Below are 26,800 nucleotides of genomic sequence, written 5' to 3' on the forward strand. Positions count from 1 at the left end.
GTGCTTTAAGTTGCCGAATGGTGATACGACTGCGGCATATGCTGTTACGACGTTGCATACGATTGTTGAAGCTGCACGTATTCCACATAATTCAGCACAAGCAGCGGAGTTGATTGCATTAACGAGAGCATGTGTGTTGGCGAAAGGAAAACGAGTGAATGTGTATACTGACAGCCAGTATGCATTCGGTGTGGCTCATAGCTTTGGGCGTTTGTGGCGTGAACGTTGGTTTTTGACTTCGCATGGAACGAAGATCCAGCATGGGCAGTTGGTGAATGAACTTCTTGAATCTCTTACTTTGCCATTGCAAGTAGCGATTGTGAAATGCAGTGCCCATAAGAGAGTTATGGATGATGTTGGTCGCGGAAATGCGTTTGCGGATGAAGTTGCGAAAGAAACTGCAAGAAATGTAATGAGTCTAATGTATGTTGCGGGACCGGCGAGATGGGTTCCAGAGAAGAGTATGTGTGAAGATACGATTGAGAGTGAGAAATCCATTCAATCTGAAGCTACAGAGAAAGAGTTGAATGAATGGAGAGAAAGTAAGAATAGATTGGATTTGAATGGTTGTTGGACTGATTTGTCAGAGCATCAGAGATGGTTGTTGCCTGACGCGTATGTGCTTCCGGTTGTTACAATGGCTCATGGGATGGCACATATTAGTGTGAAAGGGATTTGTAAGTTGTTGGCTCCGGTTTGGCAGAATGCGGGAATTCCGAAATGTGCAGAGAACTTGGTTAAGAACTGTATGGTGTTTGATGTACAATCCTGGTAAAGGAACTCCAACACCAGCTGGTGATGTTGCTCCTCCTACGTATCCGTGCGAGGCTTTGCAGCTAGATTTCATCTACATGGAGAGATGCAACAACTTGAAATATGTTTTAGTGGTTGTTTGCTCCTTTTCTAGATGGGTAGAAGCTTATCCCCTTAAGGACAATACTGCCTTGTCCACAGCGAAAGTCCTGATAAAAAGAGTTTTTCCCTAGGTTTGGAATGCCGAGAATTATCTGGAGTGACAATGGTAGTGAATTTGTGGGTCAAGTCATGAAGAGAGTGTATGAGGGACTAGGAATCCGGCAGAAATTCCACGCTGCAAATCACCCCAATCAGCTGGTTTAGTTGAGTGCTATAATGGCACTTTAAAGCTAAAGTTAGCCAAAATTCAAGCGAGTACTGGTTTACAGAGGCCAGATGCTTTGCCTTTAGCGCTTTTGTCCACAAGAATGACTGTGCATTCGAGAATGGGTCTAAGTCCATAAGAGGTTGTCTTTGGTCGCCCAGCGAATATTTGGGGTGTGCCAAGGCCAACTAGGTTCAGTGAAATTGAGTACCCTGTGTTGCTTGATTACTTGCGCGAACTGACAACTAAATTGCGTGTTTTACACCAACAGGTGCATGATAGCCTGCCACAAGTTTCTGAGGATCCAGGCCACGCAATTGAACCTGGAAGCTGGATCTTCGTCAAGAATTTTCAGTGGAGCAAAAACGATCAGCCCCGCTGGACAGGACCCTATCAAGTGCTCCTGTCTACACGTTCTGCAGTTCGAGTGCAAGGCAAGAAAAACTGGATCCACGGCGTACACTGTAAGTGAGCACCATTGCCCTTACCGTACGATCAGTGGGTCCAGGAAGGACTTCCAGACTCTGAAACAGAAACTGTTCCACGATTTTTGCCATTCAGCGATGCCCGTCTGATTGGTACGAACTCTGAGAAGGAAAGTGACGATCTTTTGCAAGAAGCTGTGCCTCCTTCGAATCGATTGAACACTACTGAGCCTGATTTGTTGTTTAAGGACCAAACATCTTTTGGAAAGGACTGCTATAATTTGCGACCAAGAGTCGTGGGACAAATAAAGTAACAAATAAAAGTTTTTATGATTTTTCTGTTTGCAGGTTAACTCTCCACCGAGGATCTACTAATTTTTGTTTTTCGAACCGCCATCCGGGTTCAGCTGTAGGGTCGCGGTGCCAAGTCTTTGGAGTGCAAGCCTGAGACACTAGGTCAAAGGTTCTGGTTGGCCTAAGGGAGTTGCCCTGGGTTGACAGAGGCATTCCTTAGCATAAACACCCTACCATCGCGAGCAGCATATTTAGTTAGGATGGATTTTGTTCGAGTTGGAGAGACCTGTAAGGACAATGGTTTTTAAAAAGAAGATATGCAAACTGATATCAAAGAAAAGTTTTTTAATACCGTGGTTGCTTTTACTATTGAGTTTAATAATCTTTTTAATTGGTTATGTGACATTCTCTTTCAAAGTGACGTTTATTCCCACTGTGCAACCTACACCTCCACCCACTATTTCTTCTTATTCTTTTCATCCTTTGCCTGAACATGAGGTAGTTGGATGACTGGAATTTGCCAACTTGCCAATTTGCCTTTATTCAACTTTTGCACCAACACCAGTTAGAGATGAACACGACAAACTGTTGGATCTGTGGTCTAATGCCCCATACGACTGATAAGGGTATTCCGTACTTGGTTTTGCCTTTTAGTTTGAATGGTTCGATTTGGGCTTACAGAACGATGTTCATCTATGCCCATAGTGTTTATCCCCTACGTTCACCGAAGGACAATCCGAAGAATAGTGCTGTAGCAAGAGGCATAGTCGACATGGTTAAAGGGACTAATGCCGTCGAAACTATTCCGAAAGATGAAAGGCAACCATATAGTGGTTGGGATATTACTGGATATGGAGTTAGTCTGAGTGTTAACCAGCGAGCGAAAAGTTCTCCATCGATTTGGATAGTGCCCCATCAGGGTTGCTATTGTCTGCAGGGTAATGGCAAGAATCGGAGCGCTCAGCTAGGGAAGAGCGTTTGTACTGATACTTGCGTATTTACGTCTCAGTCTTCCCCAGAATTTTTAGCCGCTAAGGGTACCTACGTTGTTTGCTATGACAAAGCATATACATGGTTGCCCCCTGATTTTTCGGGCACATGTTTTGTTTCTTTCCTGTTGCCTCCCACTTTTACAGCTGCGGCAGATTACCAGAAGACGAGAGTTCCTAGAGGTGTCTTTAGTCAAGAAGACACTGCAGGGCAAGAGTTGGGAGATTTCTTTAAGGGTTTTCTGCTGTTCTGGGGACCAATGGCTAATAGCAGGAATATTCACCAGTTGACTAGAGTGGTTGAGTCCACCATAGTCGAAACTGCCGGTGCCCTTAGTAACTTGACTGCTGAGCTCCAGTCGGATAGACTTATGACACTTCAAAATAGAGTTGCCCTTGATGTCATACTAGCAGATCGAGGTGGAGTATGTAAACTGATTCAATCGAGCTGCTGCGTTTTCATTCCTGACAACGCTCCGTCAGTCTTCCAGGCCATTTCCAAGCTACATAAGATCTCCGATTCTGTCCATTTGGATAAAGGAAATTGGTCGTTAATGGGATGGTTATGGGGATTGATATCCACTTGGGGTTGGAAGATTCTGATGGTCATTGGGATGGTCTTAGCAATCCTTTTCATGTTCTGTCTCTGTGTACAGTGTGCTCCTGCTGTTTGTGGCCTTTGTGCTACTTCGTGTGCAAGGAGACCTGTCCAGAAAGAGGTACTAAGTAATAGGATGATGCTACAACAACATATCGATGATCTGATGAATATAGATCCAGATTCAGATTGACATGGGTTTGGGTCTGTTGCCTATGTAAGGGCAAAAGGAGGGTCTGTAGTTCCGTAGTTTGTGGGTGAGGTTTGGTGGTTCCGAATCCGTTCTATAAAGATCGTCGGAAATAGACTATTTTGGTGTCAGCAGACCGCAAATCACGAGTGTAGTGTGTATGAGTGTTTTCGCGTTAATCGATCAATGAGAACACTACGTATTTGGGGATTCCGTTTGAACCTTCTGGTTCCATTTTGTGTGCGGCAGCCATTTTGTGTGGTTGCCCTTACATAGGCCGATGACTGTGGCCGAAACGAGTCCTTGAGACACGTACACCTTAGCTGACTTCTGAATGACCTGGCTGAACTGACTCTTTGCCCGAGGCTGACCTCGCTGAGCCAGTCCCTTGTTAAGCAGCTGGTCAGATAAAGATCAAAGAGCAGAACATGCCAGCGTTTACAGTACACTGCACCCACCTTTCTATCTTGCTTCCAATCTGCTTCTGTTCCTTCCTTTACGACATAATCGCTGATTTGGGTTGAGGGTTTTATGATGGGTTTGTCCGGCCTGATCGAACAGGAATATTGGAATGTGCTTGGTCATTTCTGGTGGGCTGGACAACGGAAAGTGGGATTGTCGTCATGCGATATGTTTGAAATGTCACTCTGCGATTGGTCAGTTTGTATATATCCGATGCTAATTTGGAATGTTGCTTGAGGCTTGATTTGTGGCATAAAAGACCATGCTCCACTCATTGATTTTGTGCAGTCTCTAGCGAACCACCTGTGTTGTGCTTCGTAGACCTCTGTTCCCGGTTGCAGCCAATAAACTTTGGTCTTTGACGTCATCAAGAAGTATCCCGTGTCTCTGTTTGCCAAGGCAGGGGAACTCAAAGGCATCGGGCGTTTTCACTGACGCCGCTGGGTTCTAAAAGCCGGTCCTTCAGTGGTGCAAGGTCTCTTTCAGCAGAGGGGAGAGCCTTAGTTAGATCTGTTTGCCACCGAATAGAACACACAATCTCAGCAGTTCTGCATGCTGGAATTTCCAAGGCGGCACTGGCTCGACAAAGCTTTTCGTCACGAGTGGACTTGCGGCCTCTTGTACACCTTTCTGCCATTACCACTTCCGGCCCGAGTGCTGAAGATAAAGCGCAACTGGGCCCAAGTCATTCTTGTGACTTCGAACTAGGCACAAAGAGTCCGGTACCCCGAGCACTGGAGCATCGCCATTGATACTCCGATCAGACTGCGTCTTCGGGAGGATCTTCTGTCGCAGTAGCATGGAATGGTCCTCTACCTGAACCTGTCCAGCCTCCACCTCCTTGCATGGAGTTTGAGCGGCGGCAATTGACTCCTTTTGACCTTCCACCAGGAAGTCTGTAATGTCATCTTGGTAGCCAGGAGTTCCTCAGCCAAGTCTGTATACGCCTGTAGATGGAACAAGTTTGTGCCATGGTGCACAGCGAAGGCCGTGGATCCCCTTTCTGCCCCTCTTTCAGAGGTACTCTTGTTCATCCTATCTTTAGCCTTGGAGGGCTCTGCCCTGGGCACTCTTAAAGGCTACCTTTCGGCCAGATCTGCCTTTCTTCGCCAGCCTGATCAGCCTTCTCTTTTCAAGTGCCCTATTGTAAGTAGATTTCTAAAGGGCATTACTCTTCTCTTTCCTCCTTCTCCGTTCATAATGCCCCAGTGGGACTTGAATCTTGTTGTGACGTTCCTTTTGTGTGCTCCCTTCGAGCCTCTACATAACTGCCCTAGCAGACTCCTTACTCTGAAGTCTGCCTTCCTTTACGCTTTCCCCTCCGCTTGAAGCTCGCTCACTCTGCGAGCAATGTCCTCAAAACCTCCTTTTCTTGCTGTTCATTCGGACAAAGTAGTCTTTCACATAAGGGCCTCTTTTCTTCCCAAAGTGGTTGCCACTTTCCACATAGGACAGACCATAAGTGTGCCCACCTTTTTCCTGCATCCGCACCCTTCACAGGCAGTGGAGAGACTCCACCGCCTGGACCCAAAACTTGCGCTGTCTTTCTATCTAGACCACACGCAAGATTTCTGGGTGGACAATCCACTCTTTGTCGGCTATAGGCGCCAAGAAAGGTCGGACTGTGCAAAAATGCACCATCTCTCGATGGGTTGTCCTAAGCATTAAAATCTGCTACTCCTTAGCGAAAAAGGAAGCTCCACTGGGACTGCGTGCCCAGTTCACCAGGTCTACAGCAGCCGCTACTGCCTTGGTCCGTGGAGTTCCACTCCTTGACATGTCAGGCTGCCCTCGTGGGAATCCCTGCACACGTTCACCAAACATTATTGCCTAGACAGCCAAGTCCGGAGAGACTACTACTTTGGATGTTCTGTTCTCCAGGACTTTCTGGTGTGAACTTAGTTCGCAGACCCACCTCCAGGGTTGTCATTGCTTCGTTCTATATTCCTTACATTAAAGAGATGCCCAACAATCTCTTTCAGATGAACAAGTTACTTACCTTCGGTAACGAGACCTTTGTTAGTCATAGATTCCTTACCGCCCCACCCATCCTCCCAGTTATGCAAACTGACTTCTGGGGATAGAGACTCCCTTCCAGGGCCCTAGTTATGTGCACCAGTGGTCAGTGTCTTGCATGGCTCTGTGCTTCTGACGTGGAAAGTACTGTCAGAACTTACGTTAGCGCGCATGGGCGGCGTCTAAGTAGACGCCGCTATGTCATTTTGGCGACCACGACACCAACAGTGGACGGGGAGTCGACCGACTCACAGGGGTACTCCTAAAGCGAAGTCTCCAGGTCCAGTCTGACGCCTGGGGGGGGGAATAGTAAGGTTCAGATACATTGTTACCGAAGGTAAGTAACTTGTTCAACCATGTCATGAGTGATGTAATATGTGAAATCATAAGAAGTGCATTACGACGGTGTAAGTTATACTGAGCTCAGGTAACTATTACTGCTGAACTTCTATGGTTTTGTGCGAGTGAAATCTGAGCCCAACTATAACGTCCCTATAACCTTTGTTTTTTCCAGTGAATTTCTAAGGTTTCTTTAATTCTATTTCCTAACTAGAACATTCTTGTAACCTTTAGTTTTTTTGTGAATATATATTCATGAATACATCTTTCTTTGGTTGCACTGTGGAAGTCCATAGTTCCGTCTTTGAAGGTAAATCTTTTCTAATATTCAATGTATTTCCAACATTGCTCATCTCTGCTTGCCGAATTTGTCCATTGTGTCGAGTCTTATCCTCCTTTACATCCGAAGTTAGATGAGATGTGGAGTACTCTTGCCCGTTGCTTTGGCTCTTAGCCACTCCGTCGCCAGCACACTTTATCACATATCCACAAAAATACGCTTTCATGAACATTCTTTCTTTCTTTTCTTTCTTTTCTTTTCTTTCTTTTCTCTTTTCTTTCTTTCTTTCTTTCTTTCTTTCTTTCTTTCTTTCTTTCTTTCTTTCTTTCTTTCTTTCTTTCTTTCTTTCTTTCTTTCTTTCTTTCTTTCTTTCTTTCTTTCTTTCTTTCTTTCTTTCTCAAAGTGAACTGCTCCTGTGCCTCTCGTACTAGCTTCTTATGGAAGCACTACTTGAGATGCCATGATCATGCTTGAATACATAAACAATTTGCATGACTAGATTGCTGTATCTGGGTTAGTGTAAAGGAATGACAAATCCCATCACTTGTAACTCTTCTAGTGTATTGCGGGCATAGACTCACTCTTACTTCAGATACTTTTCCCCCCTGCAATGGACTATGGAAAGCAGTGTTTATTCTGCAGACAGCATCCCAGAGTCCAGACATTCACTTCTTATTGCCACCACCTTTTCTCTCCCTCTTCCCTTATTTTAGATGAAGTTTGAAGGAAAGGTCGGGCGTCTGCTGGGGGCTCACTTCCAGGACAAGGTTGTGAACCTCCTTTCTCTCTGCTTGATTTAGCGGCAACCAATCATTTATCGCATTAGCAGCAGCTTTGGCACATCTTCACCTTTGTTAAGCAATATTATCCACTTCCTCATTCCTCGTACACAAGGGTGCTCTTCTGAGATGCATACAAGAGTTTCCTTCTCATGAAGGAAACTCCCCTGGATTGTTACAGGAGCTGTATAGCAAAAGCAAACTGATGTACCAGGAGTGGACGAAGGTGATAAGTATTTGCTATCCCAGTATGTGCTTGGTGATCTGCATTATATTATTGGCATGTCCTACTCTTGTGTACTGTAGCACAGCTTCTGCTGGGATTAATGATTCTTTCATTGGTTTCAAAGTCCCTTTATCCCTCTTCTATTCCAGAGCATCCACATCCCTTTGTGCACTTGTAACACATCCCCTACACCTCTCTCCTCTTCTGACTTTGTGCCAGTCTGCAATCACTTTAGACTTAGTTCCATCTTTGCTTTATTCAATTTTGGTAAATCCTAGTGATTGAAGGTTCTTGGTAACATCCAACTAACTTGTTTGTATCCCTTATTGCTAACACATCTCTTCTGTAATGTCCATCTGCTAACCGTCTTATGTGCATGGCTGCCATTATGCCCACTCTTGGCCACGACCAGAAGAATAAAATATACTAAGGAATTCTTCACTTTCTTGCAGGTCCCTTTCCTGTCACCTTTAGAGGGGAATATCCATCTAAAATTGCAGTGCCAGAGCCATTCCAATGTGCACCACAGTGGATTTCTGGTAAGTCTACGTATGTAGGGAAGATGGCCCGGTAAGTTAATGCACCTGTTGCAGAAATACATTACGCCCAAATGTCAAAAGTTTGAGGTGTAGCCGGTTTAGCATGCCTATTATCCTTCTTAGGTTAATAAAGGTACTACCATAGAGAATGTCAATAGTGCCACTTGTTACAAGCAATAAGAAAAAATCACATTCTAATGTACATGGTGCAAATGTTTAATATTTCAGAGCAGTGACCGCTGAATAGTAAGATGTCCAACAACAAACCTGTGCTTCTAGTGAGATACGAGTGAGAGCAAAGGATAAAGATTTACCAGTATCTTGTTAATTCAAAAACATTCTGTGGGGTTTTTTCTGGAAATACCTTGACTATTTGCAAAGTGAATGCAGCCAAGAGAAGACAGTGGTGGTTGTGGATTGTGTTACTTTAACTTTATCAGTCTTGTAAAATTGTTCTCTTGCCTTCTGTTGACTTATTTCTAAGGGGCTTTGCCATTTACTTTCTTTAGACTATGTTCAATGACGTGAGTGGGTTTGGAGCCTGGCACAGACGCTGGTGTGTCTTATCTAGGAATTACTTGTCATACTGGGCATATCCTGACCAGGAGAAAATCATGGTAATTGCACAACAATGGTTATTAACACCTTTTAGCTTTCTTTGCACTGCTGAGCAACAGTCTACATTGATGTGTTCTTTTTCATGTCTCTACCCAGGATCCTCTAGGACTAATCAATCTCTTCAACTGTACTAGTCCCCAGATTGAGGCAGCCAGCTGGGAGTTTTGTGCCCGTCCTAATACTCTGGAGTTGATTACAGTGCGCCCTCAGCAAGAAGATGACACTGAGACTTTGGTGACTCAGTGCCGCAATACCCTCTGCTTCTCCAAGTGAGTGACCACTGTAGATGAGACGACTGTAAAGTGACCGAAGGGGGTGAAGGTTGTAGTGAATCCTAAGGATCCTACTGTGGGTTGGCAGAGAGGAGAAATTCTGGATGTGGATTTTCTCCTGGATTTGGTATTGTGCTGCTGTTTGGGTGATCCATGCCAGGTAGCCCTTGTAGCATTTCAGACATGCAGTGGTGCTTGAGCTTATGGCATTGTTTTCAAGTATAAAATGTCAGTAACCTAGAAAGTCTTCACCCTTTTGCTGCCACCTTAGTTTCCTTTAACTTGTTGGACTTGGCACGTTTTGCAAGGCCATCCCTAAACTTTTTGTCTTTCTCCTAGCATTTTCTCTGACATGGTGTCGGTGATTTTAGGTCTCCTGGCACTTTAGCACTGCTGTCCCGTGTAAATTGCGTGTGCTTTCTGTGTTAGCTATTGTAAGATTGGTCTACACTTATTTGGCCTATTTAATTTACCTGTCAGTCCCTTGTAAAATGGTACCTCATATACCCAGGGCTGGTAAATTAAATGCTACTTTTAGACTTGCGGTACAAAAGGGGGTGGCGATGGACGGAGCATCTGAATCAATCAAACACTCACACCCAGTCAAAAGATCTGGGTTTAATCCATCACCGTTCTTTAGCCCACTCCGCCACCCCAGTTCAGACATGGCTATATGCAAATCAGTCTGACGCTGTGCCTCATGGGAACAGTCCAGCCCGAACTGCCAAGCCATGTCTTCCCTGGACCGGAAACAAGCTTCCGAGGACCGGTTTCTGGCATTCCAGCCGTCTTCAGCCCGGCTTGCTTGAATCCAGATCTTTTGACTGGGTGTGAGTGTTTGATTGATTCAGATGCTCCCTCCATCACCACCCCCTTTTGTACCGCTTTTGGCCGCCATAAGTGTGGCAGGGTATGCTCAGACGTGAGTCCCTTGCTCACTTTGCCACTGGATTCAGGCAAGCCGGGCTGAAGACTGCTGGAATGCCAGAAACCGGTCCTCGGAAGCTTGTTTCCGGTCCAGGGAAGACATGGCTTGGCAGTTCGGGCTGGACTGTTCCCATGAGGCACAGGGTCAGACTGATTTGCATATAGCCATGTCTGAACTGGGGTGGTAGAGTGGGCTAAAGAACGGTGATGGATCAAACCCAGATCTTTTGACTGGGTGTGAGTGTTTGATTGATTCAGATGCTCCGTCCATCACCACCCCCTTTTGTACCACTTTTAGACTTGGAGCTCTAATTATGCCACCCACCAAAGTAGCCTTTCAAACCTATCTCAGGCCTCTGCCATTGCAGGGCCTGTGCGCGCAGTGTCACTGTCGCTGTCACGTGGCACCTTAAGTGTGTGCCATGTCTGTGACGCCCCTTTTACTGCATGTCAGTCACCCCTAAGTTAGACCCTAGCTAGCCCTATGGGCATGGTGCATTGTCGGTAAAAGATAGGACAAGTACCTTAAGTGTGTGAAATGTCCTGGTAGTGACAAACAGCCATTTTGGTTTCTCACTACTGTGGGGCTGCCCTCTCATAGGAATACATTGTGGATTCCCTGATAAGTGTTTCAGTGGTAATTCCTGGTATGAAAGGTGCAGCGTGGTCAAGTTTAGTATATTTGGAATGGTAATAAATGCTGCTTAATGGTGTGCTCAGATTTATTATAACTATTTTAGAGGTGCCACAAGTTGTCATTTCTGTGTACTATGTGTCTGCCTGATGTGAATTGCATGTCTGGCTTTTGAGTGACAGCGGCTGGTGAGGTGTGTGTGGCTCCAGGAGGGGCAAGGCGAGTCAGGACTAGGCTGAATAGGACCTCTACATTTGGAGTAGTCCCCTGAGCCTGAATAGGATTGTGCCTGCCCTGTACAATACTGGCTCCGCCCCCTGTGGTCTGTCTCATCACCGAGCCTCCACCTGACAAAGGAGAAGATGAGCCTGGTAAACAGTGCTCCAATTCCCCCTGAACCTGTTTTTTCTTCCCCCACCCCCCCCCCTACATTCCCTGTACTGCAGACAAAGGAATGTGTAGTATAAATAAAGGGGCTGTGACCCCATGAATGTTGTGCTGTTCCTGGACATGCTAGGGGCTTGCTGCTGCTGGGGGCCCAGGAGGAACTGCCAAGAGGGCTTGCCTCCCTGCAGGAGGGCCCTGTGTGAGGGCCTCCCTGAGCCCGGTTATGCCCCTTAATCTTTAAGTACTTTTGCTGCTGTAGCTGTCTTTTACTCCTAGGAGAGAGGAGCATAGTCTGCATCTGCAGCGCTGAGATGCACATCCTCTAGAGGGAATCCCAGGCATAGGGATTCCCCCGTTCTGCTTTATGGAGCGGGAGCCCATCCTGCAGTTTGCGTAGCCGAGCGGGTGCCCACCCCGCGTTATACTTTTAATTTGAGGCAGGTGGCCACCCTGCATTGTGGTGCTTTCGAGCGGGTGCCCACCCCGAATAATGCCTTATTTCCAAGCGGGTGCCCACCCCGCATTTCTGCAGACGGAAGCCACCAGCCCGACCCGGAAGCCAGGCAGAGTCCACCTGACTCTGGGCGGGGTGAAAACAGGAAGAGGCCACCAATGGCAGTGCGGCCGACCGGAAGCTCTCCGAGAGAAGCTTCAAGGAGTCCGGGAGGCAGGGCTGCTGTGCTGTGAGCCGTGCATGTGGCGCCTGGAGGGGACCGGAGTGCGAGAGCCAAGGAGAGGAGCAGAGCCTGAGAGCAGCCCCGGTGAGTGGGGCTTTACTTACCTATTGAGGGTGCCCCCCTCACTAAAGGGAGCGCCAGAAGACGTGTTGGGGCTCCCCGAGGCACATTGCCGGTGCCTGGAGCCTGCCTATTTTTCCTTGATGGGGCAATTTATTTTACAGAGACCCAGAGCCGGGCCCCGAAGTGCCAGGGCCTCTTTGTTTATCCCCAGCTGCGCTGCACCAGAGCGGGCAGCAGCAACGATTGGCATATTTGTTTAGTTGGTCTCAGTGGGGCTGGAAAGGCACAGTGGTGCCTGTGTTTTCACCCTTGATCCCAGCTGCCCTGCGAGAGCCCAGGAAGCTGCACCGTGGAGCACGGTTGTTAGAGAGTCCCAGTGGGGACCCAGAGGGCACAGTGAGCGCCAATGCCCACATCTTTCTGCACTGCAATGAGCGGTAGATGCAACGTTTAGGCCAGTTCATTTAGAAGAGTGTCAGTGGGGACCAAGGAGGCACAGTGGTGCCAGCGCAATTGCTCACCTTGGATTCTGCTGCAGTGGCAGCCACCCTGACATATGGGACATAGGGCGTTTTGAGCCCTCTGAGAAGGCCAGTTGGCCAGGGGGGGGTCAGTGTGAGGTTGGTAGGGTGACAGGCCTTAATGTTATTTATGTGGTGCCCAGGAAATGTGATTTATGCACTATGATTTATGCCTCTGTTTATGTTTAAGTGGTTATTCCCTAATCTGAGACTTAGGTTTATGAGGTTATTGTCTAATGTGATTTCTACTTATGAGGTTACTGCATACTGTGTTTATGCTGGTGAAGATATTATTGCATAATGTGTGTAGGCTTATGAGGTTGGCGCATAATGTATTTTAAGTCTGATGCGATACTGATTACATAATAAGATTAATGTTGCAGGATATAATGCTGAGTACAGTGTTTTGCCAGTCATTACTGGTTGTGTTCTACATTTACTATTTGTGCTTGTGATGGTTCTGACAGTGGCCCAATTGGCCCTGTCATGTGTATATAATCCCCTGTAAATATTGCATAGTGCCAGTTGGCACAGTGTATATTGTGTGATTCCTATTCTAATGTTTTTTTGGATAATACAAAGGCTATTTTTATATATACCGTATTTTCTGGCGTATAAGATGACTTTTTAACCCTTGAAACTCTTTTCAAAAGTTGAGGGTCGTCTTATACGCCGGGGTCATTTTACAAGCAAGCGAATATAGCCCAAACCCTATATTTTAAAAGGAAAACTAGGGGGTCGGCTTATACGCCCAGTCGTCTTATACACCAGAAAATACGTTAACCATGTGAAGAGTTCCTTTTGTGGTGTGCCTAGTGTGTTGCTGCTGTGTGTGTGTTGCGCAAACGGTTTACATGTTGCCTCTGGGATAAGTCTGATTGCTCGTGCCAAGCTACCAAGGGGGTGAGCAGGGTTTATCTTCAGCGTGTAACTCCCATGCCCCGACTAGATTGGTGGTTTGTGCCTGGCTTAGGCGCAAGCCCTAGGCAACCAGAAATCCAATTTCTAACATGACTGTTGCACAATTTCCCTCTACAGCCCGTTGAAAGTTGCGGTCCTCCAACATTCTCTTGGCCATGGTCCCGAGAGTCAGGCTTTTAAGAGTAGGCAGGCGATCTTTTTCTCTGTTGGGTCCAATGGGCTCAAACAACTTTACTGTAGAACTCTGGTGTATGGAGGATGAAAGACCATTCAGAAAAATGCTTAAGACCTTGCTCTTTGTTCAGTAAATGGCTCTCTTGTGCCCTTACTGTTCCGTTAGCGCCAGGACACTCTTTTGAGTAACTGCGCAGTCTATAAACTCATATTACATGCTTGAAAAAATATATAAGATTTCCGGTGGTTGATGGCCTCTAAATATTTTCTTGTGATATTTTAAATTAAAAATGCTTTCCACTATATCTCTTCAATCTGATAGAATTCTAGCTGCAGATTCTCTACCATAGAATACTTTCAAGGCGTCAGACTGGATCCAGAAAGTCTTGATCTGTACCTCTGCACACCAGTAGGTGGCATCTATCCGCTCTGCATCCTTCATGCCGGACGTGAAACACATGGTGCTTATATAGGTGCCAAGCCAGTCCGCTAACATAAGTTCCTCACTTTTTACACATCAGCCCAAATCCGGCAAGGGCTACCTCATTCGTTTTTTGTGGCTACCTTTTCTGACTAGGTTGATTCTTTTTAAGCTATGCTCCCAGTGTGCATTAGGGATGTCCCCTAAAAACCTGTGGGATTAACGCCAGTGGATCTGTCACATGCAGATGTCTGTCACAGACCACCTGCCCAAAGTGGGGGTCAGAACCAGTGGGGACCAGTTGCTGAGAGCAGCAAGTGGCCAGGGGAAGCTCACAAAGGCGGCAAGCCTTTGAAGCTTCCCCTTCGTGAACCCTGCTCATCCTGGGGAAGGAGGCTTGGCACCTCGTCCCAGGATGTGCGTTGTTTCAGGCCCCAGAGAGCAGCAGGCTCTCGACCCAGGGATCCAGAAACATGTCTGGCGGTGGCAACTGAAAGCAGCCCCTCAGCCTAGGCACTCCTGGTAGGTTACTTTTCAGGGGGCATCTCGAAGATGCCCTCTGTGCATTTTTGATTAAATCCCACACTGGCATCAGTGTGGGTTTAATGTGCTGAGACGTTTGATGCCAAACTTCTCAGTTTTCATTGTAGCCATTATGGTGCTGTGGAGATCGTAATGACAAGCTCCAAGCACCATATCTATTAATGGCAGCACTGCACTCACAATGTCTATGAATTGACTTAGGCACTGTAGGGGTACAGGGCTCATGCACCTGTACCCGCACCCTTGGTATAGTGCACCCAGCTAGAGGGGTGACTGATCTATGCCAGGGCAGTGGGTTGTAGGCATGGCACACAGAGGTGTGTACCATGTCTACTCTTCACTGTGTTCTGCACCAAAACACACTGCCTACAAAGGCAGTGTGTAGAGGTACAGGGCCTCTAAGGGTGGCACATTAAGTGCTGCATCCCTTAGAGGTCTTCCCTGGTCACAGTGCTCTGGGTACCTGTGATACCATTTACCAGTGGCGGACCTGTGGTCTGAGATGCCAATTGGGTTAGTTTTGGGGAAAGAACAGACCCTGGGAACCTGATTGGCAGGAACCCTGGGTACATCAAGTGAAAGTGCATCAATAGTGTGTGTGTGTGTGTAGGGGGGGGGTGGGGTGGGGGGGGGGAGTTACTGCAACAGAAACCCACAAGAAGTCCAAGTAATCCAAGAAGAACAAAATGTTCTTTCACTTTACCGCACTAGTCCAAGTCAACTGACAAGGTGCAGGAACAATGCCATAAATTTAAAGTCTGCGTCCGCACCACGCCTTTCATATTTTGCTGTAGAGACCCCAGCATCTTAAATAATTAGTCATGGATCCCCTTTTTGGGTGGGCCAACCCATCTGGACCACCTGCCAAATCCATGGGGCCTGCCATCTAATGCACCATCTGCAGTAGTCGGACCCTTGCATCCGGGTTGGCTCTAGTTGCGAGTTGGCGACCTTCCCCATAGTCTGTTTCGATAGCACCTTTCCCAGTACTACAAATGCTCCTCTGTGCTGCCAACCCCATCGTCATTCCAGACTCTGATACAGAGCTAAACCTATGTTGCCAGACAAAGACTTTGGCGCCAACCAGACCAATACCATCCAGGTCAGAGATGAGACCTCCTTTTACTGACTTGCCCTGTGGGGAATTTGATTGGGCAGATCTAAGGATCCTCATGGTTATCCCAACACCCTGGAAGAGCCCTTGGTCAAGGAGCACTGGTATGAGTAACTGGTGAATGCCAGTGATTTGGACCCTTGTGCTGACACTGGCCTAGTCTCTTCTAGTGGGGCTACAGAGGAAAGGGCTTTGTTTGCTCTGGTAATGAGGAGGGCGGCTGATTTCTTTGACCTTACACTGCCCTCGATGGCCGTCAAGACAACTTCTTGATAGAGGTGTTTCAAACCTGGGTAGTGCCTTCGGATCCTCCTTTTACCTTTTATACAAGTTCACTGATGTCCAGCTTTCAACATCCTCCCCCTCCCAGTGTTAGACTCGTTTTTTTTGTGCCTTTCTGCCCTCTGCACCACCACATTATCACTCCGCACCACCACATTATCACTCCGCACCACCACATTATCACTCCGCACCACCACATTATCACTCCGCACCACCACATTATCACTCCGCACCACCACATTATCACTCCGCACCACCACATTATCACTCCGCACCACCACATTATCACTCCGCACCACCACATTATCACTCCGCACCACCACATTATCACTCCACACCACCACATTATCATTCCGCACCACCACATTATCACTCCGCACCACCACATTATCACTCAGCACCACCACAGCACCACCACCGCATCACTCAGCACCACCACCGCATCACTCAGCACCACCACCGCATCACTCAGCACCACCACATTATCACTCAGCACCACCACATTATCACTCAGCACCACCACATTATCACTCAGCACCACCACATTATCACTCAGCACCACCACATTATCACTCAGCACCACCACATTATCACTCAGCACCACCACATTATCACTCAGCACCACCACATTATCACTCCGCACCACCACACAATCACTCAGCACCACCACACAATCACTCAGCACCACCACACAATCACTCAGCACCACCACACAATCACTCAGCACCACCACACAATCACTCAGCACCACCACACAATCACTCAGCACCACCACACAATCACTCAGCACCACCACACAATCACTCACCACCACATAATCCCTTAGCACCACCACATAATCCCTCAGCACCACCACATAGTCACTCAGCACCACCACATAGTCACTCAGCACCACCACACAATCACTCAGCACCACCACACAATCACTCAGCACCACCACACAATCACTCAGCACCACCACACAATCACTCAGCATCACCACACTATCACTCAGCACCACCACACTATCACTCAGCACCACCACACTATCACTCAGCACCACCACACTATCACTCAGCACCACCACAGCACCACTCGACAACACCACTCAGCGCAACCAAAGCATCCCTCAGCGCAACCACAGCATCACTGGTTCAAATATGTTCTCTCAATGTTTCAAGCTTTATTACAAATGTCACAAAAAGATGTTAATATTTCACTTCTGTTCTTGGATTTTTGTCACAATAAAATACACTGAACATAATCTTCACAAGTTATTTACAAAAGTTTAAGCTATTGCCATTATAAATTACAATAACTTTTATTTGAATAATAATTATTTAAAATAAAAACCATTGTTATTTGTAATAGCAATACATGCAAGTCTTGTAAATACAACACATTGCATCACAAATGCTATAGGTGTCATATTTGCAAAAGTTATAACTAATGGTATTGCAAATGACAAAGCTATTAATTTTGCAATTTTCAAAACCAAAACATAAATAAAAAAATTGTCATTTACAATACCAATAGCTCAAACTTTCCTAATGCGAGACCTATTGTATTGCAAATGCTTGTTATCACGTGGTCTGTCTTTTGGCGACAGCCCCTTGTTTGTTGTTCTCGCCAGTAAGGAGTTGCTGTGGGCCTCTGTTGTATGGTATGGCCTTTCGGCTTTTTCCCCAGCAGTTTTCTGCACATCCCCGCTGCTTCCGAGCAGGGATTTCTGCATTTTGCTGGCGTTCTTACTGTGGCGGACTCGTGGAGCCGGTTCTCCTTGAACTCCGCTCTACCTGGCGTCTAGGACCCAGGAGTTGGTCCCGAATACTCTTGTTAGGTTGGTCTTTTCTTCTAATTGTCCTGCGAGGGGACCGTTCTCTCTTCCGGATTGGAGGGAGGCAGAAGCTGCTTATAGCATGGACTAGTTCCACTTTCTGTATAAATGCTGATACTTTTGAGCGTACCCTAGTCCCTGGGTTTAGCCGGGTTTCGGCATCCTCTAGAGGCTGTTTCTGCGCCACGATCTTCCTAATGGCTTGTGCGGGCTTTCCTGACTTTGTCTTGACCCTGTCCTCTTACATCACCAGATCTTCTCTGGTGTTTGTGGGCCGCTGCCTTCTTGCTATTGTGTGCATGTCAGCTGTTCCTGCTGTCTTGCTTCCTGGTGCTCTTCTGTTATGGTACTACAGGTACCCTCTGGCCGCGTATGAGCGTCCTTCTGGTTGTGTATGGGCATCCTTTCAATGCTCTCACACATGTCTGGCTGGTGAGGGTCTCTGCAGTACTCTTCCTCTATGGTACAAGCGAGGCAGTACGCGTTCTCTCCTCCATACCACTTACCAGTCTTTTGGGCCCAAAGGTTCAGTTCTGCTTCTTGCGAGGTGCTGAACTCCCTTTTCATGCCAGTTTCTTTACTGGGTGTGTTTTTGTTCCATATCGGCCCTTGCTGGGCAGGAGTCCGAATCCTTCTGCCTTTGTATCTTTACAGAAGCAGGCTCAACCGTGTTTTACGCTGTTTAGCTGGGGCTAGCTCTGACTCTTATCAACACCATGGATCCTACGGATCCTTTAAGCCCCTTTGCTCGTCTTCTTTCGAACTTCTGCATTTTTCGCTCCAGCACCAGCGTTCTGGCTTGTTGTTTTCCTTCTCTCATCCCCTCTACATATAGGGGTTTTCGTGTTATTCTGGATGGGCTGTGATGCCCTAGCCTCCCCTTGATTCCCGATCTCTTCAGAGCATAGGGGTCTGGTGGTTGGCTGCGCTGTCATTTCTGTTCCCACTGTTTCTCGACCTATGGTTGGCGACACTCTTTTCGTCATGTTATTGACGACTAGGTTCTCTCTGGATCTTAGCGGGGTTCAGTCGCAGTCCAGCCTTCTCTAGGGGTATGGCTTTGGTATCTATTCTAAGTTGAGGAATCTGCGGCAAGACGTCTATCAGATAAACGAGTTACTTACCTTCGGTAAGGATGTATCTGGTAGAGACATAGTCTAGCCGCAGATTCCTTAACGCCCGCCCGTCCTCACCGTCCTGCGACAAGCCTTTCAGGTTGGGCTTCTTGCCTTCGCCTCCCTTTGGGTGGCTTTATTCCTCTGCGGGGTGATGTCGTCTTTTCACTCCGACTCACAAGGCTAAATTCTGTTTCGTGGCTCTGCTTTACCCATCCTTGTGATTGGATGGTATGCTCATATGCCATGTGCCCTTTACAACCCTTACCCTGGGTTGTCGGATGCCAGTCTGACAATGCTGCATTTGGTAGGTCCCTTATTCGGATCTGACGTCTCCTTTTAGGTGACGCTTTATGGTAGTTTGTCCTTACTCCTGGGTTCTGGACTGGTTGTCCTTCACTGTCATATATTGTGGTTGCAGCCTTTCTGCTGGCTGCTGTGATAGTTCATCGAGGAGCTATGACTCAATGGTAAGTCTTGTGCCTCTGGTAGCACAGGTTCGCACAGGCCAAGGGTTCGAATCATACCTATGCTCTGCATCTTCTTACGCCTCCGGGGAAGGTTTTGGACATAAACAATTGTTAGGGGTCCATCCCAGAGTGGTGCTCTGTTCTTTTACCTCCCTAAGTTTACAATATACAGTGCCTGGCACTGTCTTTCTATGGTGATATTTTTCACCATACCTTGTTTTTTCTTTTTCTGCACACTGTTCCTATATTTTCAGTTTTTGGTGGTGGCTTCGCGTTCCGACGCGGAAAAGTCTTCTGACGAAAACTAATGTTGGTGCGACGTCAGTGCGGAGCCGTACGGCGCTGCCCCCCGGCGCTCAGAGGTGCTGCTGTGCAAAATTTTCCGGATCCAGTCTGATGTCTGGGGATATTCTAAGTTAAGGAATCTGCAGCTAGACTATGTCTCTACCAGATACATAGTTACCGAAGATAAGTAACTCGTTCTTCAGACTACGGCCGACCTCCTGCATTTGCTGCGGTTCTCCATCAACGTGCCGAAGTGGCACCTGAGTCTCTCAGAAGCTCTCCTTCATCAGAGCGGTTCTGGATTCGACACAGTTTCGAGTTTATCCTCCCGAGCAGCGAGTCCGGGATATTTAGGCTATAAATCCTATCTTTCAGCTTCTATCCCGGGTTTCAGTCAGGATGACCCTCCTGCTCCTGGGCCTGCTGGCCTCCTACATCTTACTAGTGCAACATGCCAGGTGGGATATGCGGGCTGTGTAGTTAGACCTGAAGTTCCAGTGGCCACAGCATCACGGCAACCTGTCCGATCATGTTCAGATCTCGGAGGGCACTACACGACAATTGCAGTGGTGGTTCACAAATCGCGATTTTGTCAATGACAGATCCCTCTCCCTTCCCCAACCGGAGCACAAAGTGGTGACAGATGCGTCCCTCCTGGAATGAGGCGGCCACTTGGGAGAGGGAGATCACAGGCCTCTGGTCTCCGGCGGAGTCCTGGCTCCATATCAACCTTTTGGAGCTTCAGGCGATCCGTCTTGCACTGAAGGCATTCTTTCCCTCTGTCCGGGGAAGTGTTGTGCAAGTGTTCACGGACAACACCACCGACCATGTGGTATTGCAACAAACCGGGCGGGGTCGTGGACCCTATGTCAGGAGGCGTCTGCCCAGAGTACTGAAGAAGATTCTACGCGACCGGGTCCAAGTCATCCTTGTGGCTCCAGATTGGGCACAAAGATACCGATATCCCGAGCTACTCAACAGGGCGATCGATCCCCCAATCCGACTGCCTCTTCGGGAGGATCAACAGTCGCAGCAGCAGGGGACGGATTTCCACCCGAACCTGTCCAGCCTCCACCTCCAGGCGTGGCGTGGAGATTGAGCGGCTACAGTTAAGAGCTTTCGATCTTCCTCCTGAAATCTGTGTCATTCTGGCAGCCAGGCGTCCTTCCACTAAAACGGTATACGCCTGCAGATGGAACAAGTTTGTGGCATGGTGCACAGCTAAGGCTGTGGATCCCCTTTTTGCCCCTCTTTCTGAAGTTCTTCTATTCCTTCTTTCTTTGTCCAAGTAGGGCTCTGCTTTGGACACTATCAAAGATTATCTTTCGGCCATCTCCACCTTTCTACGGCTTCCAGATGAGCCTTCTCTTTTTAAGTCCCCAGTTGCTAACAGTTTACTGGAAGGCATTACGCACACATTACCTCCCGTGCCGTTCATAATTCCTCAATATGACTTAAACTTTGTCTTGACATATCTGATGTGCGCTCTTCGAGCCCCTTCATAACTGTCCTTGGCGTCTTCTCACTCTCAAGACTGCTTTCCTGGTAACTATCACCTCTGCCAGAAGAGTGGATGAGCTCCAGACTCTTTCTTCCAAACCTCCTTTCCTTTCTGTTCATCTGGACAAGGTGGTTTTAAGGACCTGTCCTTTCCTGTCAAAGGTTGTCACGCTCTTCCACATCGGGCAGACCATCACTTTGCCCACCTTCTTTCCGCCTCTGCATCCTTCAAAAGAGGAAGAGAGGCTCCACTGTCTGGACCCAATACATACGCTCTCTCATTCTATCTGAATCTCACACAACAGTTCCAGGTGGATGACCAACTCTTTGTTGGCTATGTAGGCGTCAATAAAGTTCGGGTTGTGCTCAAACGGACCATCTCTTGGTGGGTTGTTCTGTGTATAAAAGCATGTTACTCGTTGGCCAAGAAGGAGCCTCCTGTGGGGCTGCGTGCCCATTCTACCAGGGCAACAGCAACCACTACTGCCTTGGGACGGGGCGTTCCCTTGCAGGGCATACGTGGGCCTCGCTGCACACATTTTGTAAGCATTATTGCCTTGACAATCCAGTCCAGAGAGACTGCTTCTTTGGCAGTTCTGTTCTCCGTGACTTTCTGGTGTAATCTTGTTCGCAGACCCACCACCAGGGTTGGTATTGCTGGGGTATCTATTCTAAGGTAAGGAATCTATCACTAACGTGTCTCTTTCAGATGCACCAGTTACTACTTGTGTAACGATATGTTCGAGGCATATGGGCTGCTGAATTCATATCTGTGCATAGATGGCCGCCTAGTGTTGGGTCTGGATGATTGCACATTGTTGTCCTGGAAGAGTCTTCGAAGTATCACGAGATAGGTGGCTCATCCTATGGACTACAGTGCGCATGGGCATCCTCTCCATCCACAGATTGTTTTTTTCCGCCATTGGGTTTGGATGTACTTTTCTTAACTCAAGTTCGGAATCGATAAACTTTATCACAAGGCCAAAAGGCCTTCGGGGCGTCTGTATTGTCTTTTCGTTCGGTGCCGCGTACTCGTTCCGGTTCTTTTGAGCCGGATGTCGAAGGCCGCGTGGCTTTTTCGACACCAGAGGCCCCATCAACGATCGACGATGGAACTGAGCCTGTTCAAACGATGCCCTGTTTGCAACTCTAAATACCCTCACATCGATGTGCACCCGGTGTGCAATAAATGCCTAACTCCGGACCACGACGAGGCCGGCTGCATGACCTGTTCTCGGTTCAGGTCAAAGAAGACGCTTCGGCTTAGACGCGCCGTGAGAGTCGGCGCAGAGAACAGCGCCCGACCCGGGGAACAACTTAGAGGCTGAAGACGACGACGGCGTCTATGAGGAGGATCCTGAACAACAATCGGATCCTGCTTCGGAGCAGACCTCTATCTATGATGAAGACGAAGAAGAAGACTACGTCAATGATGAAGACGTCGTCGAGGTAGGGGACGACGCACAGGCCTTCGGAGCCATCGATGACTTCTTGAGCGATGAGCAAGGCCCACCCGTAGTTGCGAGTGCCGATCATGACACTGAACTACCAAAGGCTCAGGTCGAGGCATCGCCGGAAGGCCTTAGCCAAGATCTTCAACATTCTATAGCCCCGCGTCAAGGCCCGGCTAAGAATATATTTAAAGAGCCATCGGTCAATCAACCACAGTCAATGGTAAAATCGAAACCGAAACCAACGGTGTCAAAATCGAAACCGAAACTGCTAAAGACAGTCATCGGATCCAATAAAAACAGAGTGTCATCGACTCTTCGGGGTCTCAAAAGGGTGTCGACCCGAAGATCGGGGCGCCGAAGCCTGTGACTACGGTCAAGCATGTCGGACTGACGCTATCGACGTCAACAGACGCCGACACAAAGGACTCAAGACTCAAAAGGCTCTCGCTCCAAAGCTTCCAGCCTCCAAATCACTGGTAGTCAAGACCTTCGAGTCGAAGACCAAGATCGGCTCGAAAGAGCACTTCCAGTCTAAGCCAAAGAGCGTGCCTGCTGCGCACCAAGAGCTCGAGTCGACGCTAGGCCAGAAACAACCTGGTGAAAGAATTAAGTCGGTCGGATCGAAGACGGCGCCACCCTCGAAGAAGGTCAGTCCGTCTCCAATGCTTACGCCACCGATTAAATTAGGACTGCCCCCGACCGCACGACCTAAGGCGTTCGAAGCACAACAAAGCATCGAACCGACCAAGCAGGTGTCGATGGTAAAAAGGACTCAGCCCATAGAAGAGGACATTGTATTCCAAGCGCCCCTCCTATGATAACCAGTCGAAACTGTTCATCAACTCAGATTCTGGCAGAATCACTAGTTATAAAACAAAGATCATTCCAGAAAATCCTATAGAGTCATACAAGATCCCACTCAAAAAGAAAAGGGGCTCTTCCACCTCACCTGTCCTTTTTGAGCCTGTGGAGTCCTATGGACATGAATATACCTATTCACCCACATGTACTAATGAGGATGTAGGGGAAGGTTACAATGAGGAGGAATTTAATTATCCTATTGACACAGATCAAGAAGAGTCTCAACCCTGGACTGACCCGGGTGAGCCACACACCATGCCTGACACTCAATCCTGCACGGTCAAGACCTCGCCAACTGAAGATACGGCTGCGTTTAACGCGTTGATTGAAAGGGCAGCACATAATCATGATGTAGAAATGCATGCTGACCCAATAGAGGAGGACTTTTTGTTTGACACTTTCTCAACTTCGAAGAGATCAGTAAAAACATTACCAATGCTGAAGGATGTCCTTAAGCATGCTGGTGACATTTTCAAGGAAACCACAAGGGCAAGAGTTGTGAATCCAAGAATTGACAGGAAATACCGGCCTGCGCCTGTAGACCCTACGTATATTAAGGGCCAGCTGCCATTGGACTCCTTAGTAGTATCAAATGCTCGTAAGAGAGCGAACTCTCAAACAAGTGGTGAAGCTCCTCCTCCGGACAAAGAATCCAAAATCTTGGAAGCTTCTGGAAAACCAGTGGCGGCTCAAGCTGCAAACATTTGGAGAATTTCAAATACACAGGCCCTATTAGCCAGATATGATAGGGCTCATTAAGACACATTAGAGCAACTACTACAACACTTGCCTGATGCGTATAAGGAGGGAGCAGAAATGCTGATACAGGAGGGGAAACTGATATCAAATGCTTCCATTAAGTGTGCGCTAGATGCAGCAGACACAGCAGCTAGGGCCATCAATACAAGCGTGATGCTCAGAAGGCATGCCTGGTTACGCATCTCTGGATTCAAGCCTTAGATCCAAACCACTTTACTAAATTAGCCTGTTAACCCTGATTATCTATTTGGTCCTGATGTGGACACAACCCTAGAGAAAATTAAAAAAGACACTGAGACCGCCAAATTCATTGGGGCTTTGCAGTCACAACAGTTCAGGGGAGGTTCCTTTCGTCGCTCCAGTAACAGGGGAACCTCTAGAGGTCAAGCATCCCAGCAAGCCCAATACAACAAAGGAGGCACACAGACCACCTATAACAAGAATAGGGGTGGATACCGTGGCAACAGCACCAAAGGCAGAGAACGAGGAAATAATAACGCCAGATCCTCCGCCAATACTAAACAGTGACGTCTTGTCACTGCCCCCTGACAATATAACACCGGTCGGGGGAAGATTTCAGCAGTTCCCGCCAGTCTGGAAAGGCATTACCACAGACAGGTGGGTGAGACAACTTACCCAATACGGCTATTGTCTAGAACTAACCTCCACTCCATCCAAGACACCGTCCTATGTCCGCAGAGCACATACACTTATTGCAGCAAGAGGTCATCAGCATGCTGCAAAAAGGGGCCATAGAACTCGTACCTTTAGAACAACAGGGTACAGGGGTGTACTCGCTGTACTTCTTAATTCCAAAAAAGGACGGGTCTCTCAGGCCCATTGTGGACCTCAGACCCCTAAACCAATTAATCTTGTCAGAACATTTTCACATGCTCACTTTGCAGCAGATTCTGCCATTGCTCAGTCAGGGAGATTTCCTAGCAACACTAGACCTCAAGGACGCATATTTCCACATTCCAGTACACCCAGGACACAGGAAATATCTCAGGTTCACCATACAAAACCAGCATTACCAGTTCAATGTCCTACCTTTCGGGGTCACAACAGCCCCAGAGTGTTTACCAAGTGCTTGGCGACAGTAGCTGCGCACCTTCGGAGACAACACATTCATGTCTATCCTTATCTGGACGACTGGCTTATCCAAGCAAAGTCAGCCCAGCAATGTGCCAGCCACATATCCCGCACAATTCACCTCCTACACAGTCTGGGTTTTTCACTGAATTATCCGAAGTCACATCTTCAACCCGCACATGTACAACAGTACCTAGGAGCAACAATAAACACTCTGGCAGCAAAAGCACAGCCAAACTCAGTCGGAATCAACAGCATGCAATTGCTAATTCGAAAATATTCAAACCCCCAACACTCGCTCCCAGCACAGGTGTTTATGCAGCTGATAGGTATGATGGCCTCCTGCATCTTCATAGTCCCTCACGCGAGACTACACATGCGTCCGCTTCAGGAGTGCTTAGCACGGCAGTGGAACCAGGCTCAAGGACAGTTGAAAGACCTAGTGTTGGTGACTAGTCGTGCATACAACACTCTGCATTGGTGGAACCCACAAAACCTTTGCAGGGGACGACCGTTCCAAGAGCCTGTACCACAAATAGTGCTGACGACGGACGCATCTCTCCAGGGCTGGGGAGCGCATGTCCTCCATTACACAGTGCAGGGACTATGGACGACGCAGCCAAAGAAGATGCACATCAGCCTGCTGGAACTGATGGCAATCTTCATGGCAATGAAGGCGTTCAAAGTGCATTTGTGCAACCGTCGTGCTGATCCGGATGGACAACATGACTGCCATGTATTACATCCAGAAGCAGGGAGGCACACACTCTCCACAGTTGTCACACCTAGCTCAAAGCATGTGGGAGTGGGCCATTCAAAGAAACATGTTCCTCATGGCAGAACACCTCCCAGGCAAGGACAACCAGATGGTGGATCTGCTCAGCAGACACAGCCACCAAATGCACGAGTGGGAGATACATCCCTCAGTGCTACAACCGTATTTCCAGCGGTGGGGTCATCCAGAGATAGACCTGTTCGCCACAAAAGAAAACGCAAAATGCCAAACCTTCGCTGCTAGGTTCCCACACCCGCAGTCTCAGGGCAATGCAATGTGGATGAACTGGTCAGGCAGATTTGTGTACGCTTTTCCCCCAGCACCGCTCATACCGCTAGTGGCACGCAAACTGTGACAGCACTCAATGACACTCATCCTGGTTGCTCCAACATGGGCAAGACAGGCATGGTACACCACGTTCCTAGAACTTACCGTGGTGCCTCATCAACGACTGCGACTCACACCCACTCTCCTCACTCAGAGCCATGGAGACATTCAGCACCCAGATCCGCAGCAGTTAAGCCTTGCGATATTGCTCCTGAGGTCATAGTTTGGCTACCTGAACCTGCCCCGACTGTATGAATATTATCAAGGAGGCAAGAAGACCTACCACCAGGGCATGCTATGCGGCAAAGTGGAAGCGCTTTGTCGTTTATTGTACCAATAATGACATAAATCCACTAGATGCATCAACTCAAAACATTATATGTTATCTGTTACATCTATACAGATGCAATCTGGCATATAGTTCCATACGGATACATGTAGCTGCAATAGCAGCTTATCTTCAGAACAGGCAGCACCTTTCCCTTTTCAGAGTGCCAGCCATTAAAGCTTTTATGGAGGGACTCAAAAGAGTGAT

The 26,800-nt window shown here is 47.8% G+C and overlaps 1 protein-coding gene across 3 annotated transcripts in view; it reads left to right on the forward strand.

The window, feature by feature from the left end:
• LOC147673887 (anillin-like) overlaps positions 1–26,800 on the forward strand; it is a 429,866-nt gene that overhangs the window by 392,145 nt on the left and 10,921 nt on the right. For 2 of the 3 annotated variants that reach the window (XM_086947773.1, XM_086947774.1), the window contains 4 exons: positions 7,427–7,480; positions 8,171–8,257; positions 8,767–8,874; positions 8,972–9,144. In XM_086947773.1, coding sequence (XP_086803899.1) covers positions 7,427–7,480; positions 8,171–8,257; positions 8,767–8,874; positions 8,972–9,144 — 422 coding nt within the window. The remainder of the gene's footprint in view (positions 1–7,426; positions 7,481–8,170; positions 8,258–8,766; positions 8,875–8,971; positions 9,145–26,800) is intronic. The other variant, XM_086947775.1, reaches the window with a different exon arrangement.

This window comes from Lissotriton vulgaris, chromosome 12 (genome assembly GCF_964263255.1).
Source record: "Lissotriton vulgaris chromosome 12, aLisVul1.2, whole genome shotgun sequence".
Lineage (NCBI taxonomy): Eukaryota > Metazoa > Chordata > Amphibia > Caudata > Salamandridae > Lissotriton > Lissotriton vulgaris.